Genomic DNA, 14,787 nt, shown 5'->3' with positions numbered 1-14,787 from the left:
TGCTGCCGGCATGCCACCAAAGAATCAAAGGTGCACGCCCGTGGGATGGTCTTGTGCACCCCAATTTGGAAACCACTGGTCTATGCAACGAAGTTAGGACAAGTGACAGTCTTGCCTTCTACAAACATATCATGCTATAGCTTGCCAGGCATACAAACACACAAGTATCTTTGATCTGGAACTCTACACATTGCAGTAAGTAGACCTGTGTTTGAATATATGATCTCATCTACATATGATAATTTCCAAACAAATGCTCAGGCATTTATTTTTATCTTGTATTACACACTATTTGAAAAAGCAATGAACCATATTCAAATAAATGTAAATGTAGTACATACACTCACTTTTTTAAAAGCAAAGCAATTAAATGCAAATTCTCTGTTATGCATGATATAAAATTCTACATTGTGGATAATGCTTTTCCCCCCACAGAATTCAAGAAATTAAAAGTTATGGTTCAAAAGCAACTTCAACTCATCCACATTGCACATAGATATTATGGCTTATAAGTAAACAGTCCACACAGTTATATAAATAACTGCATATACACAAAGAGGCCAAATTACATATGCTGTCTGGACTATAACTTTTATGTTTGCAACTTTACAAAACACAAAAGTGAAAAATCTGAATATTTCTTTTCCATAACTGTACAGGCTATATTGTCCACTGTGACATTATTGCACAGCTATGTTCATACATTGTTTTAAACTACTGTCAATAAGAGTTACCAAAATGTTAGCTGAGGATGCATGGAAGATTGTGAAATTACCTGTTAAAATTAATGTTTCAAGTAAATCCAAAGTAAGGTCTGTGATTTATTACTTTTTAAAATTAACTTTATATTACTGTTCACTTTTCTATTTTGTTCTCAGTAATTATTAGCCCAGAACTATGTAATATTAATTTCTGTTCTTTTGCATAAAAAAATTGCACAAAACAATGGTAGTAGATTACTCTAGTGACAGATAAACCCTCTTTCCCGCCCTAAATTAAGAACTCTTGTTCCCTTCAGGCAGGAAGTTAAAATAACTGCCCCTAATGTATATCCTTTAGGCTGTCTAGTGTATTGGGGCAGAATTCACCATATGGGCAAAACAAAGTACACATAAGAATGCAATGACCACAGAATCCAACTAACTGGAACACAATTCAGTAGGCCACAGTGACACATTAAGATTTAAAGCAAAATGGAATTTTAAAAATGAAAACTGATGTGTATCTATTAACACACTCTCACAATCTCTTCCCCCCACTCTATGATATAATGATAAATGCCCGTTGCAGTCAAGTAATGTATTTTCAGAGACAAAGGTGTCATACCCAGCACACCTGTCCTGTATTACAGAACTCCCTGAATAGGATTTTTACCGGTGATTAAAAGGAAAAAAACCCCAGCAAAGTGTAACAAACAAAGGACAGTGACTTGTTTTTATTGCCCTTGGATAGAAAAGGTGCCTTTTATGGAACTGTGTCATAATATTGGTGACTTTTTCCTATCTACCAGGCAGGACTTTACCATTATCACAATCCAAACCAATCAAAAATTAAAATGGTGTTTAGTCTCTATACCAACAGCTACTATGGTTACAACACCACTCCTATCTTCAATATGGATAAATGAGGAACAGGGTTTGAGATCCGTATCATCCCCATCGAGCAAAACCCACTGAAATCTTCAATAAAACCACATTTTAAAATGTTTTCTGAATGTGGGGTAGGTGGGGAAGGAGGAACTGTAATATACATAAAATGTGTAGATGAAAATAAGTAAGAAATGAAACTCATTCACATACCATGATCTTTTTATGATCCGGAAACTCAAGGCCAAAATAATCACCTTCAACAAGGTTCAGATGGTTGCAAACTGCATCCAACAAAACTTTCCCCGGAGCTCTTTGCTGGAAATAGAAACAACAAAAGGTTACACAGTGTTCGTTAACAAGAGTAGCTTTATTAGCAAACAATAAAATGTTAATGCTGAGCAATACAGAACAAGCTATATTTTCAAAGTAATTTACAAAACATGAGCTAACTAATGCCCTGATCATCCCTATGATGAAGGTGACAATTATTCTACCAGTTTTAAACAGATTAAGAATATCCCTATAGCCTTGAATATCCATATCTCTTTGACTGGTACTTGAGATTTTTATCATTCAAATAAAAATAAACTGTGATTTTCCTATTTTTTTTTTTTTTTTAGAAAATTTTTTAAAATAGAGGTGAGAACAAGAGGTATATTCATGCTTTCTTTCCATACCATCCCTTACACACTAAATTCCTGAACCATAAGGGCACTACCCTCTCCTCAGGACATAAGAAATAAGCCAGTTAAAATTCGCTTGAAGGGTAGATGAGGTTAGTTGGCGATTTATTTACAAACAACGTAGATGTTTGATTGTATCCCTCTTTCCCTCCAACGTCAAATCCAACGTCAAATGTTAATTAGGACTGGCCTAAAATAGAAAATTGGTTTAACTACCTCAGCCAGAGGCATGAAAAACCCACACCACTGGGCAGCATAATTAAGTCAACCTAAGTCCCTGTGTGGTGACAGGTTTCAGAGTGGTAGCCATATTAGTCTGTATCAGCAAAAACAATGAGGAGTCCTTGTGGCACCTTAGAGATTAACAAATGTATTTGGGCATAAGCTTTAGTGGGCTAAAACCCACTTCATCAGATGCATGGAGTGAAAAATACAGCAGGAAGGTATATATATTACAGCACATGAAAAGATGGGAGTTGCCTTAGCAAGTGGGGGGGGTCACTGTTAACGAGGCCAATTCAAACAGGGTGGATGTAGCCTATTCCCAACAGTTGACAAGGAGGTGTGAGTATCAACAGAGGGAAAATTACTTTTTGTAGTGACCAGTAGGAGAGCACTTAAATCTCCCTGGACACTCATTAACTGACTTAAAAGTGGCCATTCTTCAAGAAAAAAGTTTCAAAAACAGACTTCAACAAGAAACTGCAGAACTGGAATTAACATGCAAACTTGACACCATCAAATTTGGCCTGAATAAAGACTGGGAGTGGCTGGGTCACTACAAAAAGCACATTCATTACCTAAATAAACTGATGAAAACTGTTGACCATAGAAAATTTACTATCAACACACCAGTTAATCCATATCCAGAGCAAAGATTATGATGCACCTTTGCAGCTGTGTATGCATCAAATGTTACCAAAAAGTGGGTTACGAAAAACAGATAATAAAATAGATATCCAGGAGGAGTGAATTCTATACTAGAGAAATTAAAATAATTTCCTTAATGTACACAAGGCGTAGCTATCACCAAAGCAAAAGCTCTATCACCTGCAGACACAAGATGCATGTAGAATCCTTAAAAAGTGGCTGGTTTTAGAACACAGATTGAAGAGAAGTGCCAATTCATCTCTGTGTAAACCCATTTAGCAGGTTTCTATTTAAACAGAGACTCAGATTGCTTCTAACTGGTTTCTAGCTGATTTACAGCTCCAGAAAGCTAAAATCACCTTACATTGTTTTATTAAGCCACTTTTTATTGTCATCAACAACAAATAATTGTCATACAAATGTCATTCAAGACAATACACTAGAAAGAATAAGTGTAAAAAGCGTGACTGAAGTTTGGCACATTTGGTATAACACTGCCAACATGATGTAACATATCAAGTAATAATTGTACAAAAGCCCATCCCAACCAAAATAAAGTGGTGGTGAGAGGGAAGGAAGGAGGCAGAGGTGTGAAAAGAGGAAGTTTGTTCTAGCCATTGAGTATTTGGTCAGATGTGAGTCACATCCATACTTTAGAGTATTATATCTGAATACGCTCAATTCACATACTCACACATTCCAAAACAGAAATCCTCTCAATAACCCCCCCGTAAGAGTAGTATAAAGACATAGCCAGAGCGCAATCTTCTCTTAATGAACAAAATTCCAGGTACCTCTAATTAGATAAATAACATTGGAGACAATGGAATAGTAGCAATGTAACCAAAATACAACACTCACACCAAATTACGTCTATTAAAACAAGAATTGCTTATGCAATATGGAGGCTTTGTTCAAATTGTGGCCCTGGGCCTTTTCCCCAGATTAATCAAATTAATCTGTTTGTCCAGCTTGCACAAGGCTGTTTATTAAAAATGGATGACTGCCCATTGAGGCGTCCAAGGACATTGCTTTCACCTAACTAACCAGAGAACGGGAATCAAGACTTCTCAGACCTATTGCATTATGCATATTTACAAGTATTTTTATAATATCCAGTGACAATGTGTGTCTGACTATCAGATCAATCAAACTAAACAAATCCAAGCTACGCACACATCTTGAATAATTCTGGTCACCTCATCTCAAAAAAAGATATATTACAATTGACAAAGAATGATTACAGAAATGGAACAGCTTCCATATGAGGAGAGATTAAAAAGCGTGTGACTGTTCATCTTAGAAATAGACGACTAAAGGGGGGGATATGGTAGCGGTCTATATACTCATGAATGGTGTGGAGAAAGTGAATAGGGAAGTGCTGAATACCCCTTCACAAGAAGTAGGGATCACCCAATGAAATTAACAGGCAGCAGGTTTAAAACAAGCATCAGACAATACTTCTTCACACAATGCACAGTCAACCTGTGGAACTCATTACCAGGGAATGTTGTGAAGGAATAACTGGGCTCAAAAAAGAATTAGATTAATTCATGGAGGATAGGACATTCAATGACTATCAGCCAAGATAGTAAGGGATGCAACCCCATGCTCTGGATGTCCCTAAACCTCCAAGTACTTATGTTCTAAACTTTAATAATTTACCCTAGGAAAGCAGGCATCTGTGGGAAGGGTCAGGATTTATGACAGCCACAAAAAGACAAGGCATAGCCCCCTGCACTGCTCACACAGAGTGAGACAGGTGCAGCAAAGCAGGCGTGTCTGACCTCAGACAATGATTATAAGCAGCTGTGTGTTTTCATGTAATTTATTTCTAACATGTCCTCATATGCATTTAGACAGCTCTAAAGCCAAGTAACTGCACTTGTCATTCTGCATTTTCTATATTGTGTGACTTATGCAACATACAGAGTTTCTTTTTCAAGTATCTGTAAATACAAACATTATTCTAAAACTCTTCTCAATTTTGATCTGTCTAAATCAAGAGGAAGCCTGGCATCTATTCAGTTGGAGATATTATAAGTGTAAAATTGCAATCTGCCAAGATTCGGCGTCTATGGTCCTGGTCTTCCTAGAATAGCAAAGGGGGAACAAAGGTGTAAAATTCAAAAACACATGAACTTAGCAAGTGGGTAGTTCTATACAGATGTTAATTTAGGACAGGCTAAGGCAATAAACTAAATGATATTCTTATGACAGTCGAAATGCAATAAACTAAAAATTCAGCAGGTTACTTGGCATGGAACCCAAAGAGCAGTAATTAAGCTCACAACAAATATGATCTGACAGAGAAATATGTAATATTCGGGGGGAACATTCAAGAATGAACACACTGCACCTATGATACTATTTGCATTAAAATCACTTAGTCTCACTGGCATTATACACATGGCTTATGCTACCTTGCATGTTTTCTTTCAAACAGAAACTGGCAGGCATCTTCTGGCAGCATGGTTCAGTGGAGAGGGCAGTGGAATGGGAGTCAGGAGACCTAGGTTCTATTTCTAGTTCTGACACTAACCACTCTTGGCCTTTTCTGTGTCTCTTTCCCTTCCTGCCTATTTAGACTGTAAGCTCTTCAGAGCAGGGAGTATCTCTCACTCCATTTTTGTACAGTGACTAGCACAATGAGGCCCTGATCTCAGTTGGAGCATCTAGTTGCTACTGTAATATAAACAGACATCATCATATATTTGAATATGTAAGAAAACAACCAGAAAAAGCTAATTTTATTGCAACACATTGAAAAATTGTTGGTATAGAGTATTATACAACTTAAAGATTATCTGAGTATAAATAAAAAAAATTCAGTTGTTTTCTGATGTTATTATCACATAATTAAGTATTATGGTAGTGTCGAAAGGCATCAGTCAGAATCAAGGCCCCTTGTTTCAGGAGCTGTACAAGGAAAGACATGGTCCATGTTCAAACGAGCCTCCAATCTAACTTAAGACAAGGCTCAAATTGGTGCAGCCAAGAGAGAAAGAAAAAAAGGGAAAGTTGGAGAGAGGATGAAGATGACCATGACAGGAACATGTGGTCAAATGGACCAGCTATGTGCACAAATTGACTCCTAGTCTTACATTTATTTGTTTTAAATTATGAGATAAAAATCTATGAATGAATAAATAAAATAGACATCGTCTAGCCCCACCGGTATATAAGTAGGCATTATCACTGGGGAAATTTTCCAGTGGCATCACAGGAGAAGCATGCCAAGGGGTGTGTGTGGGGGGGGGGTTGAGGGGGATTTCAGAAAGGACAGTGTACTGGCCTTACAGGCTAGTTTTTCCAGGACAGCATTTCTTGTGTAAGGGGTGATGAGGAAGAAAACACAAAGATGCTTGGGGAATGAGTGGACAAGTGATCTATCAAGGTTGGCATCATTGGCAGAGCAGAGGAATGACAAGAGAAGTGAAAGCAGGGAGGAGCAGAGTTGTGTAGAGCCTGGAAGGAAGGACAAGAAGCTTGAATTTTATGGAATGGAGAAGGGGGACCCAGTGGAGTAACTCATACTGAGGGTGATACGATCATAATGTTGGACAAGGAATTATTAGTAGCTGCATTGTGAATGGACTTGACAAGGATAATGTGCGTGTCAGGGAGGCCCCAAAGTAGTCAGGACAAGCTATAATGGCAGCCTGGACAAGAGTTAGCTGTGTGGACAGAGTGAAGCCCTGATATTAGAAATGCTTTGGAGAAGTGAGTAGCAAAATTCAAATGCTGACTAGGTATGTGGCACAAGGGGGAAGGAGGAAGCTAGAATGATACAGTATCTAGGTTCCAGGCCTGAATGACTGAGATGATAATGGTGCTGTCAACACTCACAAAGAAAGGGGGAAGGGGGAGAAAAAAATCAAGGAGTTTAGTTTAGCCAGGTTAAGTTTAAGCCAATGGTGAGATGAATCTGAGGAGATGTCAAAGACAGACTAGGGTGTGGGATTGGATGGAGGGAGGCAAGTCAAGAGGGGAGAAGTAGATCTGTGAGTGTTGGCATAGAGATGGCAGCTGAACCTTTGTGAAAGGATAAGAAGACACAACTAGAGAAGTAGGAGGAAACTCAGGAGAGGACGGAGTGGTGAAAATCAAGATATCAAGGAGAATGTGCTTAACATGCCATAAGCAATTGAGATCAAGAAAGAGGAAGAAGCGGTAGATGGTCGAGATCTGCCATAAAGATGTTAATTGGAGGCTTGGTAAGACCACTTGCAATGGAAACGAGTGGTCAGAAGCCAGACACAGATGGAGGTGGCAACACATGTAAAAGAAGGTGCACTTGATGATCTTGGAGGCAGAGGCAAGAAATGAGCTGAGTATAGGCAAATGGGGTCATGGGTCATTTACTTCTGGGAGGAGGGATTAGATGAGGGGACACCATAGCATGCTTCTATTGTAAGCAGGAGTGAAAAGAGAGTGAGAAGCTAAGGAGAAAGGTGAATAAGGGAGTGGAAGGAAGGGGAAATCATGAGGCAGAGATGGAGACACTACAACAAGAGGATAGAAACTTCACTGTAGATGACATGGAGAAGGAGGGGACATGATGGGAAAAGGGGCAAGTCATGCTGGATTTTGTTGACCTTTTTGAAAAAGTCAGCAAGATCCTATGTGGAAGAGGAGGGCACAGGAGCTGGGAGGGAATCCAAGTTGTCACCTTAGCAGCTGAGACAGTGGGCATAAAGTCAACGTGACTGGAGAAGTAGAGCTGTTTGACTGGCAAGATGGCAGAACTGAAGGACAAGAAAACAGTTTTGTATTGGAGGAAATTCATGTCTGCTGGGACTTTCTAGTGAGGTGTTCAGAAATGCAGGAACATCAGATAAGGCGGTGAATCTGAGATGTTGTGTTGGTGGGACAGACTTTGAGGTGGAAAAGGGGGGTATGAAGAAGTGGAGAGTAGTAGAAAATGTGGAGTAGAGGGAATCAGTGATGTCATTGACAGAAGAGGAAGGAAGGGATTAAAAACAGGAAAGAAGTCATAGCCACTAATGGACTGGAGGTTACGGTAGGGCAGGGTGTCAAGGGGGTGGTCAGAGAAAGGGAACTCTGTGGTGGGAAGATGAGAGAAAAAATATTTAGTGGTGACAACATCAAGAGGACATTGTACTGAGTGCGAGAACTGATCCACCACTGCAGATCAAATGGGGAGGAGGAAGCAGAGGCTAAGGAGTCAAGTGGACATCAGTCTGGAAGTTGACGTCGCCAAGGATAAGGTATGAGAGGAAGAAGGAAAAACCTCACAGACCAGCAGCTCCATTAACTCCTCTCACACAAAAATTCCTAACTTGGATAGCAGTCACTTAATGGGACCATATAATGCTTATTGCCCTTTTTCTGGTGGCTCTTATGCAACACTCAAATGACATTCCAATTTTACTTCAGTGAAAACAAGCTCACTCATTTCAAGCTATACATCCTGAGTGCTTAATGCATTTGAATTGGCCTTTTTTAGCTCTGTGAAATTACATTGTAAAAGACGCTTTACATTTTTAGGGAATGTCAGCCCACTGAATTACGATTAATATGCATAATCACACTTAGCTGCAAGCTATGAAGGTACTGAATCAAAGTTACTTGCATTACATTGCACATTCACCATTCTTTGCTGGTTATTTCCATTTTACACAATTCACCCTTATATTTTTTTTCCTCTTTTTTTACTTAGGGTAAGGGTATTTATACTTTCTTCAGTGGGGAAATGCTTTAATTCTCTAACAGATCTTTAACTTTAAAGAATTCCCAATGAACAAACAGATGATGTAAGCAGGACCAACGAAAGGTTCCTAAAAGTGCAAGGGGGGGGCATTGGTGCCCGAACGGTGGTCCCGCCCCCCCGTGCCGCCTAGGGTTGCCAGGCGTCCGGTTTTCGACTGGAATGCCCGGTCGAAAAGGGACCCTGGTGGCGTCAGTCAGCACCACTGACTGGGACATTAAGCCCAGGGCTAAGGCAGGCTCCGTGCCTGCCCTAGCTCCGTGTGGCTTCCAGGTCTCTGCAGCTCCTAGGCACTGGGGCAGCCAGGGACTGGGAGGCTCCACACGCTGCTCCCGCCCCAGCATCAGCTCCGTAGCTCTTATTGGCCAGGAACCAGAACCAATGAGCGCTGTGGGGGGTGGCGCCTGCAGGTGTGAAGGCAGCATGCACCGTGCAGAGGCCCCTGGCCACCCATGTGCCTATAGGCCACAGGGACTTGGCAGCCACTTCCTCAGAGGCGCAGTAAGCGCCACCTGGACCCTGCACCCTCACCTCCTGCCCCAGCCAGCCTGGAGTCCCCTCCTGCGCCCCAAAACCCTCATCCCCAGCCCCACCCCACAACCCCAGCCAGAGCCCTCACCCGCTCCCGCACCCAAACCCCCTCATGCGCCCCAAACCCCTCATCGCCAGCTGGAGCCCTCATCGCTCCACACCCTAACCCCCTGACCCAGCCCCGGATCCCCTTCCTTCACCCCAAACCCCTCATCCCAACCCCCTGCCCCAGCCTGGAGTCCCATCCTGCACTCCACACCCCTCACCCCTGGCCCCACCCCAGAGCCCATACCCCCAGCTGGAGCCCACCCCAACCCACTACCCGAGCCCTGAGCCCCCTCCTGCAACCCAAACCACTCATCCTCAGCCCCACCCCAGAGCCTGCACCTCCAGCCCAAAGCCTATACCCCCTGCTGAACTCCAACCCACTGCCCCAGCCCGGCGAAAGTGAGGGTGGAGGAAAATGAGTGACGGAGGGAGGGGGATGGAGCAAGCAGGGGTGGGGCCTCTGGTAGGGGGCAGGGTGTTCGGTTTTATGTGATTAGAAGGTTGGCAACCCTAGTGCTGCCCATTCCCCCCACCCTCGCACCACCCCTTCCCCTGAAGCCCCGCTCCTGCATTGCTTCTTCCTCCCAAGATCCCGCCCGCTCCTCTCCGCCCCCTCCCCTCTTTCGCCCGCCCTTACGGCGGTAAAAAGTGAGAGGGCATAGTCATAGGTCCCTGACCCTCGTGTTCCGGTGGACCTGGGTGCAGAAAAAAGCCACAAAAGATTATCTGGGGGATGGTGACCATGCCTTAGAGAGAGACTGAAGGAGATTCATCTGTTTAGCTTATCAAAAAGAAGACTGAGGGGACTTGATCATGGGGAGAAAATACTGGCTTCTAAGAGAAAACCATGACAAGAACCAACTGCTGGAAGTTGAAACCAGACAAATTCACATTAGAAATTAGGCATGAAGTTCCAACAGACAGGGTGATTAACCCTGGAACAAACTACCAAGGGCTGTGATGTGCCCTCCTGGAAGATATGCTTTAGTCAAACACAAATTATTTCGTTCAATAAAGCAGAAACTCGGTGCAATACAAGCGATCAAACTAGATGATCTAATGATAACTTGTGGCTTTAAACTCTATGAATCTATCATCCCTCCCTTTATTTGAGCAGTAATTGTACAGAACATTCCTGTGGCATGATCTCGAATGGAAGTTGTTGAGAAAACTGTTTAGTAATGTTTACAAAACCAGTACCTTCTGAGGTTTTTTTTTTCTTTTTTGGGGGGAAAGGGAGGAAGGGGGATTGATTAAATTGATTTTAATTCTTTATTTCAATTTAGCATAGCCACTTTAGCATTGCCCAGCTACCAATAACTATCTCCATACAGTCAACAATTTGCTATTTAAGGAATTTTTACCCACCAAACTAAACTAATCTCCGATCAAAAAGATTTTTGCACTGCAAATTCTTCTAAGGTTACTGAATATCTTGATCTTCAGTTAAACATTCCTAAGAAATGTTTGGAAGACTGAAATTCAGTCGCTGTCTTGAGCACAGGTAAGAGCTACTTTCCAATTAGAACTGAAAGCATAGGGGGTGTTAACTTTCACCCTAAGCTGCATCCAGACCCACATGAATGTGCTCTCATGCAGCCTTCAGAGCATTTCTGAGTGCAACAGCAGGATTTGGTAAACAGACAGCAATCAAATAATCTTGCAGTTTTCCAAGTGAAACCCATCACACACTCACCATAACAGAGAGAGAGAGGCAGACATAATAATACTTAGTCCTGCCATTAGTGCAGGGGACTGGACAAGAGGACTTTTCGAGGTCCCTTCCAGCAGACATTTCAAACCCACGAAAAAAAACACAGAAATTGGGCTTGTTTTTGGCTTAAGTGGCTTGTGAGTTCCTTGTTAACTTGTTGTTTTTGGCTTGTAGCTTGTTGCTTCTTTTTTTTGATCAGCTCCCGGCAAGCAGGGGCAAAGCGGGAGAGAGTCAGGGGTGCACAGCGGGCCCACCACAGTCCCAGACTGCTTGCCGGGGGGAATCTAGTCACATACAGTGTTGGGGTTCTTAGGGATTGGCTTGTTTTGACCTTCTTTTGAAATGGGATCATCTTGATTTTTGGCTTATTGTGAAAGTTGGGGTGCTTATTTACCGTGTGAAAGTTGGCAACTGTGCCCTTCTAGTCCTATGATTCTGTGACATTTCAAGATTTGCCCCCCAGGGAATGGGCTTGATTTAATATCTGGATAACACATGGTACCAAGCTGCGGAGGATACTTTACAGTCAAGTGTAAAAAAAGTCCGATCTCTGAAGACTATCTAAATAGACAACTTATAAACTAAGGAAATAAGACTGGATGCAGCAACAAACAGGTAATTAATGGGGAGCACCCATTCTGTTAACTCCATGTTTTGTATTTAAAACTGTTAATGCTCAGAGAAGATAGATGATCAAAAGGTCTCATAAAAGAACTCGGCTTTAAGGAGGAGCTTGAGGGAGAAAAGGGTTGGGAGACATGGCAACAGTGTCAGGAAATCGGGGGTGTTCCATGCCAGAAAGCCACTGGGAGACAGAGTAAGAGAACAGATTGAGTCAAATCAATGAAACCAACTATTGTCTTTCCCTTGCATACATTTTTTGGAAGTTTGGTATATGCTATTAGCACTATAGGTAAACTTCACTCCTCTGGAGAGGGTCAGCACAAGGTCTGTGCATCACTGACGTCCCATTTAAATTCTCAGGATAAAATCCCGGACTCCTCACTCGGTGAGTTTAAGTGGTATATAGGCTTTCTGCTGACCCTCTGCAGAGGGGCGAGCTTCACCACAGTGAGCAATATCGTTTCAACACTAAAATACAGCATCCTTTGAAGCACGAACTCTCTCCCAGTTATCGAGGTGGTAAAATATCTATTTATTTGCACTGGAAAAGAAACAAGTATTTGTGATAAGCAAATAGTACAACAAATAACCTCAAGGATCAGCTTAAACAATAGGGATTTTATGTAAATAGCTAAGCATAACTCTACACTTCAAATGAAAGCTTAAACTACGTTCAGAGGAGAACAATGACAGCAACCTATGAAGACAAATGTCATATTCCTACCTGTTCTCTTTCCTAGAATAAATAGGAAATTACTTTGCAATTTACTGCTTGAAGGGTTGAATTTTCAAGAGCACTCAGTGTTAGCATAACTCTGCTCCACCCGAGTCAAGGGGAATTTTCACATTGACTTCAACAGGGGCTGACCTGCACTGAAGCTGAGGGTACGTGTACACTACAATTAAAAACCCACAGTTGGCACGTGCCAGCTGTCTTGGGCTTGTGGGGCTCGGGCTAAGGGGCTGCTTAATTGTGGTATAGACATTTGAGCTCAGGCTGCAGCCCAAGCTCTGGGACCCTCCCACCTCTCAGGGTTCTAGAGCCCGGACTCCAGCCAAGCCCAAACATCGACCCCACAATTAAACAGCCCCTTAGCCAAAGCTTGAGTCAGCTGGCATGGGCCAGCTGCAGGTTTTTAACTGCAGTATAGACTTACCCTGAGTGCTTTTTGAAAACCACACCCTTAAAGTATAGGCCTTGATAGTTCTGTAGAGAAGAAACTGTGTAAAAAATAGCTTTATTTCATCTGGATCTGTTACTTTTTTCTTTTTTAGTTAAGACTGGAAAATGGGAGAGCATATTTTTTCAGCAGAAGAGGAAGGGCAGCCACAATACATAAAGTCACAGTGATGGTCACCTGAATGTGTTATAGCCCAACTGAGAGATGGAGGATTGGGATGGTTTAAAAGCCTGTGGTAGGAATAGGGTGACCAGACAACAAGTGTGAAAAATCGGGACAGGGGGTTGGGGAGTGGTGGTGGTAATAGGAGCCTATATAAGAAAAAGACCCCAAAATCGAGACTGTCCCTATAAAATCAGGACATCTGGTCACCCTAGGTAGGAATGAATTATATTTTGCACTTATAATGCAGTCCCTGCCCTCTGAGGCTCATAAGTCATATCCCTCAATGGAGCAGAAACACATTCAGGTGACTGTGCTCACATATGCAGATACTTGTGTGTATATGTACAAGGTGTACCTCACCCTTTGTCACCCACAGTTCTGAAGAGCGGAAGTCGTGTCACCTTTGCCTACCCCATGCATTCCATTTCTTGAAAACCATCTTCAGTTTTAAACGCAGATGAAAGCCTGGATCCCGCTACTCATACCATGTGGGTGGACCCCCGTGCTCTCATGGACTCCCAGAGACTTCAATGAAGCTCTGTACAGTTGCAACAGTCCACCTGCATGCTATCAAAAGCTGGACTGGTGCCTACTGGAATAATTAACATTTTAAGCTGCTTTTTTAATAAATATCTACATCTCCACACTCCTCCCACTTTGGGTGCCCACTGTGACTATTTGGTAGATCTTAGCAGACAGATTTCCCACCTCACCCCCTATACATATAAGCACAATATTTTTAAAAGTGCCACTGATGTTTCTAATGCATTTGTACTTTTATCTACTCCTCATAGTGGGTGGTGTTCATACTCTCTAAAGCAGTTATATAGTTTTAGCTAAGCAAAGAATCTTTTGCACACCTTTCTGATCTTTTAACGACATATTTTACCATCATATTGTGTGAAAAAATGTGCTTTAGGCTTTGAGATGTACTTTACATCCTCCTCCTCCTCCTCCAATATTCAGCAGCAGGAAGGTCAAACTTTTTAATCATCGGTCATAAGAACAGAAAAACAGCCAAACTGGGTCAGACCAAAGGTCCATCTAGCCCAGTATTCTGCCTTGTGACACTGGCCAATGCCATATGTGATCAAGACAAGAAAAAGTCTTAAAGGAAGACTAATCTCAGCTACCATGATTTTTAACTAAACAAGAATTTACAGTTATATGTGCAAAACAAATTAGAGGAGTTTTAATAACCATCCTCTTCACTTTATTTTTGGTATCCGCTTCCATGGAAACCTATAGTTTTCTCTTTTTGAATCTACAAAGCTTCACTGTTGTAACCATGTTCACTATTCATGAATTTCTGCGTAGAACAAACCAGTCTGTATCAAAATGAATATTTTCCGAAAAAGGCAAAGGAAAAGACAAAAGTAGAAGGATTGATTTGACCCAGATTTCAATCTCTCTTCCTACCTTCATCTTCAACTTTACCAGAAATAGTCAATCATAACATTCAGTTTAAAAACCTTAATGAGGGAAGATCACTTGCTGCTAAATAATTCCCCTGAACAGTTTGATAGTATGTAGGGGGGGGAAAGAGATGATATAATAAAGCTAATGTAAAGTTGCTTGTTTAGGATATGTTTGATTAAACATGATTTTTTTTCTTAAAGCAGAGACAGAACTTATAAAAATTATCTATATT

At 41.7% G+C, this 14,787-nt stretch overlaps 1 protein-coding gene across 4 annotated transcripts in view; it reads right to left on the bottom strand.

The window, feature by feature from the left end:
* FARP1 (FERM, ARH/RhoGEF and pleckstrin domain protein 1) overlaps positions 1–14,787 on the bottom strand; it is a 334,084-nt gene that overhangs the window by 128,652 nt on the left and 190,645 nt on the right. For all 4 annotated transcript variants that reach the window (XM_074962873.1, XM_074962880.1, XM_074962867.1 and 1 more), the window contains exon 3: positions 1,800–1,904. In XM_074962873.1, coding sequence (XP_074818974.1) covers positions 1,800–1,904 — 105 coding nt within the window. The remainder of the gene's footprint in view (positions 1–1,799; positions 1,905–14,787) is intronic.

The sequence above is a fragment of the Natator depressus genome, chromosome 1 (assembly GCF_965152275.1).
Source record: "Natator depressus isolate rNatDep1 chromosome 1, rNatDep2.hap1, whole genome shotgun sequence".
Lineage (NCBI taxonomy): Eukaryota > Metazoa > Chordata > Testudines > Cheloniidae > Natator > Natator depressus.
Note: the sequence above shows the minus strand (reverse complement) of the source record. Positions and strands in the feature narration are given on the sequence as shown.